Genomic DNA, 7,360 nt, shown 5'->3' with positions numbered 1-7,360 from the left:
AGCCTTTCACCAGTGTTATAAACAGTTATAATTTAGCACTGAATAATTGGTTACCATGGTAACTACTGCAGTACAGGTTGAAATTTCCCCTCTCTCTGCCTCCCTGTCTGACAAGGACCTTCATCTACATATGCTCAGATTCAAACTGCAGGCTGGCTATTTTATGTAGATTTTCCTCCAGGCTTGCAGTACCAGCTCTGGCACCAGAGCTTCAGTGAGCACTGCCACAAATGCGTGGCTGCATTAGGATGCAGCTGATGCAMATGAATTCCCATAAAACCACAATGTGGCAGCACTCCTGCTACAGTGCTCCACTGACAAAAGCAGAGGTGGATTTCAGAGCGCGGAAGCCCTGGTTCTAGGCACTGGCAGGACATCACAGATCACAGTTAATTCCCAACACTCCCTTCTTTTAAAAAGGGTCAAGTCCACATACTCTACAAACTCTGAGAAGGAGCTTACGAGAACAAAGCCCGGTTCAAGGATCCTCTTCCTAACTGTTCTCTCTTCCTCCCAAAATGCAGCTCTTGTGCTGGCCAGAAACCCAGCTCCGCGCCTACTGACAGCTACAGCACTAACTTTCTGCTGGCTTAGACAAAACACCGATCAGTCTCCAACACAGGCAGAATCAAATTTCATTAACACTGCCCACACAAGGCATTAAAAAAAAAAAAAAAAGTTAATGCTCATCGAATTATTTTCTCCCTACTCCCAATAATCAAGCAGTCAGACACCACACAAGCTGCATGTGTCACTCCCTTAGTCTCAGGAAGAGTAACTTTAACAAAATTATCAGAGCTGAAAATATCACAGCCTTTTATTTTATTTTGCCCCTCACAGAAAAGCAGCACGTGAAAAAATGACTCCCCCATTGGAAAAGCACAGGGAGTCAGACAACCCGAGACAGCTTTGCATGATACCTGCAGAAGGAGAAAAACATTACCATGACCGTGAGGAAAGACAAAAAGACTTCTTCTGGGTTGTGACTTCTACTCAAAGACTGTCAGACAATACAGTGTAGGACCAAATCAGCTTTCTTTAAGGAGCTCGTTATGCCCCCRTCAGTAGAAAAAAAAATGGGTTTTAATGTGCTACCTGCTCTAGACAATCTGTTTTTACAAATCCCACGGGGAATGGCAGTGGATGACTAGAAGAGAACAGCATCATTTATCCCACGTTTGGCAATGAAAGGGGTGGGGATGCTTCTAGTTGTGCTGGATGGGTATATTTTACGCATACTTCCAACCACAAATTTACTGGAGCAAAGGGATGGGAACAAATTTGAGGAACTTGAGTGCTTCACCCTTCCTTAACAGCAGCGCATCTGGACCAAAACAGATCCCACACTAGAAACTCCCTAAGCAGCTAGGATTCCTAACACAGCCTCATCTAACACACAAATTACTAGTAATCTCACTTGTAGCAAACTGTAGTAAAACAGTGCAATAGCTGGATGTGGAAAAAAAAATAGCGCTGCACAGATCAGGAAGGGAGCAGCAAACAGGAAAAAAAATCAAGCCAGCAGTGCAGGCAAATGGGAAACACTGAAATGCAAAAGGAAGTCTCTTACTGTCAGCAGGTTGGTATCTTGGCACCTGGATCTGTGGTTACTTTAGCCGCTAAATTAGGGAGAGCAATTATTTGGGTGCTTTTCAGAGCTCAGAAAAAACCATGCAAAACGCACCACCGGTACAAAAGAGTTGGTCGGAGCTGTCCTTTCTCTATCCCATCGGGTTTGCTTCTGCATTCTGCCTGCTTAGGAGGCCATCACTCTTCCACCACAGCACATGCATTCCCCTGCAAGGCTGGGCAGCCCTAGGGAACAGAGCCTGCACCTCCACCCACACCCAGGGGCCTCACAAGAGAGCTGCTAGAAACTGAGAGCGTGCATAGGCCCCCGATGCCCAGCCTGGGCATATTTCAGTAGAGCACCCTGCTCTTCACTGGGCAACCTCAGCTGAAATTAAAGCAGAGCCAAACCAAGCCAAGTTCTTCTTGCCCTGGATGCTTCGGAGCTGTGTTCATTTGCGCCTTCCCTTTCAGCTGGCAGTTTCTGATTTTCCTCATCGCCCTCCTCCAAGATCTCAAACTGACAGCCAGAAAGGGCACCGGAGCCACCTCAGTTGCCTCGCTCCTGCCTCTAAGGGAGTGCCTGCTGGTGTAGCACCTGCAGATCCTCACCTGCCCCACAGGCAGGCGATCCCCGCTGGCACCCACAGTGTGCAGCCACAGTGGGCCTGCAAGCCCAGCGGCCCTACATGAATAAGCCCGGCTTGCACAAACGTGTGCCACGTCCCTTAGCCAGGCAGAGGCAAAAGCAAAGGTGCCTTGTACCCCTACTGAGAGACAAAATCTGCCCTCCACGCAGCAGCAGCAGGGAACAGAGAGGCAGCCGTGCTTAGGGCATAACAGCCACCCTGCCACCTGAGCTGGGACACGCAGGAGAGCCCTGGGGTTAAAAACGGGCGAAGGCTAACGGATCATCCATGTGATACGGGACTCAGTGACACGACACCTTGTCTTTGCATTCTTAAAGAAGCCAAAAGTCCTTCCATGTGCAAGACCCTGAAAAGCTTCCACTCTGTCTTGCTTATAAATTGCCCTGGACAAGTAAAGCTAACACTTATCTCCAGAGGAACCTTCATCCTTGCACTGGTCACACTTCCAACATGTTGGTTTATATTTCTGTTGACAGACAGGAGCCGYAGATGACGTATCGGTGCAGCGTGTGCCAGGAAGGTTTACTGTCCACAACCAGAGACAACTGTAAAGGAGGTGCTGCACTGCAGTGTGTGCAACCCTGGCAGGAGGCCTTTAACAAACAGGTAAGGATGTTACCATCCCATATACTGACAGATGCACTATAGACTGAGGAGGAGCCTTGAGCACTGTGCTGGTAAGGAGAAGTGGGCACAGCATCATCACAACCTAATGTGAGCAGCTGGGATACTACAAGTCCCACGTTCATCAGCACAAAAGCCTATTTCACAAACAAAGCAAAACATCTGCCTGCACATCTCCTACTGGTTCTGCCTCTTTCAGATCGTCTCACTGAAGACCGGGGGAGATCCTCCTCACGCTTGCAATTCACTCTGCTTACAAGGTCTAACTGCCAGCTCAACATCCGATGTGTAAAGTGTGGGATAAGGAATTTAGAAAAGGGAGAGCAAGATTATTTGCACACTGCTCACAAGATTAAGGACTGTCAGTAATACTTATCACACAAGTCCTGAGCATTAAAGGAGACCTATTAGAAAGAACAGATCCTCAGAACGCTGACAACTGAAAAGCAGAAGGCTTAGAACATACATGTCTTCTGCTAGTCTTCCGTTACGTCACTGTCACATCAATGTCACGTTTGGCGGCAGAAGCCGTATTCTTGGCACGGCACTGAGGGGCACAAACATACAGAAGCACTAAAAGATAACTGTCCTGCAAACGGTCATTGAGGAAGAAGAGTAACTGTCTGCTACTCTCCTGAAACGCGCCGAGGACCCCCAACAACCTAACGGAGTGAGAACTGTGCAGCCACTTTGTCCACACCAGCACCTAGCTCTGCAACCACTTCAAAGCACATCCTTCGAAAGGAGCCTAAGCCCAGGAGTCTCTCTGAAAAGCACAAACGCRCACAGTCTCCTGCTCCTGACACACAACACATTCTGCGGGAGACCCTCCCGGAGCAAWTGCCCTCCTAGCACGCCAGGGTGCCTCACCACACACCTTGTCAAAGGCGTTGCCCATAGCCAGCAACCCCAGAGGCGTCTCAGAGGGGCATGTCTGCTTCCTCCCAMCTCCCCTACCACCCAACACCTCCCCAGATGGGCCTCGCAGTTGCATTGCTTCAGAAAATACCAACTGACATTGCTTTCCCATCTAACACTTAGAAATTACTAGTAAGACATACTTCCCGGAGTGAACAAGTCTTTCCCAAATCCAGTTCCAGAGCAATCTTCTTCACCCTTGACTAAGCTGGCTAGAAAGATGGGTCCATCTTAAGGCTAAGTGAAATAAAGGCTAAGCTCCAATCTGATTTCTTGTACAATGGAAATTTTCATACCATTTGTTTCTTCCTTTGGACAACACGTTTGACAAATTAAAGGTCTCCACCATTTCAAAAACAAAAACGTAAAGCTAAATTAGGATCTTTCAGTTGTAATCGTTAYACGAAGCAAAGAGCTGACAGCACACAAGAAACTGTAGCTGCTACATCTCAAGAATTAAAATCCTAAGCCACCCAGCTAGGATCGAGTGAAAAGCATCCTTAAGAAAGGATACACCCTCCCAGTTTCCCCACATCAGGTGAGAAGATCCCAGGGAGACAAAGAGAAAATGAGAGTTTTCGACTCTTCCCATCTAAGTTAAAGTGTCTCGATCCACACCCGCCAGCCAGTTTCAGACAGCAGTATTCCAAGGTCAGAGACCACAATATCTATGTCGTCAGACTGGCTGCATGGCTCGTGTCTGAGAGCTCCCGGGTGTAACAGGGCGTTAACATCCTCAGATTTACATTACAGACCCTTTCCTCTCCGCACATGAGCCAMTTAGCTTTCACTGGCTCTCCCAACGGGCAGGTACCGCTATCCYGAATTTACTGAGAGGAAATGAAAGCACTGAAGCAAACACCATGAMAACAGAGCACGAGAGCTGTGTGAGAGCTGCTCGGGTCCTGGCTTTCAACCTTCTGCCAAGGTCGGGRGAGCGCCCAGCCACCAGAGAACCAYGTACCAGGAAGCGACGGGCCTCGCATCCACCTGTTGCATCCTTACAAATGCCCGGCCTTTTTCAGCCGCAGGCCTCTGAGCGGTGCTTGCCCACAGCTGCTATCTCGCTCTCTCGAGCGGTCTGCATCTACGCCAAACCTAACAGGACCCCCTCAGCCTCATTTCAGAGCATGCAGCATTACCTCTTTCTTCCTCCTCTTGATTTTGGAAGCCTTACTGTCTTTCAGCTTCTTGGATTTCTTTTTTTTCTGCACAGCAACTTGTTCTTCTGGGTAAAACTCATCCAGTCCTTCCAGCACCCCATCATCTTCTTCTGAGGACAAAAGGGACAACTTACTCGGATGGATTTCACACACGGGCAGGACACAGCATTCACATTTACCTCCTCAGACGAGCATATTCGAGCAGCTCATCAGGCCCCAAGATGCAGAGCTGCACACTCAAGTGGTAACATGGCCTCCCCCAGACAACCCAGTGCTGCGCACGCAGCAAGCCAGCATCTAATCCCCTACTGCCCCCTCAAGAAAAGCCTTGAGAAACGACTGTACAGGAACACTTGCATTTGTACTTCTCACTGTCAGTTCCTCCCTCCCATTTTGCATAAACTAGTACCAGTGGTTTACGGCAAACAGCATTTTGCCAGAGCAAACAGCTTGCCATGCTTGGCACACACATCTGTGAGCACAGAGAACTCTGTGGTGCTCTGCTGACAGCTGCAGAGACCTCCCTCGGGAACAGGCACAAACCTTCGAGAGGGCTGCAAAAAGCTGCTTTCAGAGACGTGGTCAGTGGTGGTGTCTTCCAGTGCAGGAGATACAGACTCGTCCAATGACTCCTTTCTTCAGGCCATTTGGGAAGAAAGGAGGCATTTGGAGGCCCTAGACTAGGATTTCCTACAGGAGGCAGGAACAGCAGCAGCACACACAGTTATTTAAATTCAGAAGGTGCAACTGGACCTGGACAGTCCACTTCTTAGAGGTGAAATGCCGTGTTAGAGGAACAACGCAGGGGACACCTGCCACTGCAGCAGGAGCCCAGGGTCTAACTCTGCAGCCCAGAGCAAAAGGCAGTCTGTCCTCCTCCCCAGTGACCAGCCCACAGAAACCCTCAGCCTGGCCTGCTTTGAAACCACGATCCTTCACGTGAGCTGAGGAACTGTTTCCTGCTGAGACAGGAGCATCAGGATGCCCTAAGGTGCTGCCTGCTATTACTGACTTGGGCCAGTAGGTAATCAGGAAGCATTAAGCTTTTTATCTTTTACCTTTTAGACTTCCAAATAAAGCCCATTAAAACTGATGCAGATAAAGGCAAATGAGAGAGAGAGAGGTAGGCTGCATCTCCTCCAGCGACCTCCTCCTCCCACACACCACGTGCAGAACAGAGATGAAGCCTCGCGCAGAAGGGGCGACGGCACGGTGCACTGGAGGTCTGCCGTGGCTCCGCGCTCAGGGCCACGCACGCTCGCTGGCGGCTCCCGCCGCTGGACCACRGCGGCCCGGCCGAGCGCCGCACAGCGCAGCTAGCTCAGGGGCCCGGCCCTGCGCCTCATCTCTGACACTCCCTGCCGGCGCAGAGAAGCCAGGCCTAYGCTTTTATTTTCCTGTCATCGTTATCTCCCCAAAAGCAAAGCTATTGCTAACGAGTCCCAGCATTTTGTCAAATCGTCGCATTTCCTTAAAATCTAGTTCAGTATTTGATTCCTTCATTTACTTTCCAAATTTCTAAACTTACATGGTAATAAAATAGTTCCATTTCATAAGACCAGACATTTTTTTCCAGCCTCCAGTGACAGCAGTTTAGGCTCTGCCACGACAAGCACCTTTGCTCCATCTCAGTGGGGCGTGTTGGGAACTGAAGGAGCCACGCAGACAAGGAGCACGCCTCCCCCACCTCCAACAGGACCACACTCATCTCCTCTAAGCAGCATCAGAATGGAGTGCTCACGTGAAGAATGATCTTTGAAAAGCTGCATTGCACCCCCAGCTGTCTTCAGAAAGACAAGGAATGTCATCTTTTAGGGGAATGGGGAAGGCCTTAAGCTCCGTGAGGAAGGATGCGGTGGCAGTTCAGAGGAAGAGCATGCGAGCACCCCACCTCTGCCTTTGACTGTTGGGACAACTTGCCAATGCCAAAGGAAATCGCTTAAGCAGGTTCAAGCGCTCCTACCTGCTCCTCTCACTAAAACACCCCCTTGGTGGAGGCCTCCTCTTCAAGGAGCAGCAATGMATGCACGGGGATAAGTCAGAGGTACTACAAATACACTAATCAGGCACAAGAGTCCAGCAGGAGCCAAGCGAGTTGAGAAAAAGCCCTCTGCAGTGCAGACTCTGTATTTCCCTTTGAGTTTATCCCCTTCAACCTAAAAAACAGTGGCACCCACTGAAAGCGCGCTTGGTAATCCGCGGCAAAAACACGCCGCTCTGCAAAGCGCCGAGTACCTCCGCCCGAAGAGCCGCCTGGCCCCGCCAGGCCGGAGGAGCCCCCGAGCCGCCGCCCCAGCCCGGCCCCGGCCCGGGGCCTCGCGGTGGCCACCGGGCTGCCCTTCTCCAAGGGGGGAGGCGCAGGGGCCTGGCCGGGCCCGCCCCGCGCCCCGCCGCCGCCGCCGCCCCGCCCGTACCGGACACGTCCTCCTCGTTGTC

General features: G+C 50.6%; 1 protein-coding gene across 1 annotated transcript in view; it reads right to left on the bottom strand.

Moving 5' to 3' along the window:
• Window positions 1-7,360, bottom strand: part of CHD5 (chromodomain helicase DNA binding protein 5) — a gene marked incomplete at its 5' end in the record, with an annotated part of 46,854 nt that extends 39,494 nt beyond the window's left edge. Inside the window, 2 exons of the mRNA XM_085318490.1 lie at window positions 4,904-5,034; window positions 7,339-7,360. Coding sequence (XP_085174616.1) covers window positions 4,904-5,034; window positions 7,339-7,360 — 153 coding nt within the window. The remainder of the gene's footprint in view (window positions 1-4,903; window positions 5,035-7,338) is intronic.

This window comes from Rhea americana, unplaced genomic scaffold (assembly GCF_003343005.1).
Source record: "Rhea americana isolate MKP2758 unplaced genomic scaffold, rheAme1 scaffold_539, whole genome shotgun sequence".
Classification (NCBI taxonomy): Eukaryota; Metazoa; Chordata; class Aves; order Rheiformes; family Rheidae; genus Rhea; species Rhea americana.
The sequence above is the reverse complement of the archived record's forward strand: the minus strand, read 5'-3'. Positions and strand labels throughout refer to the sequence as shown.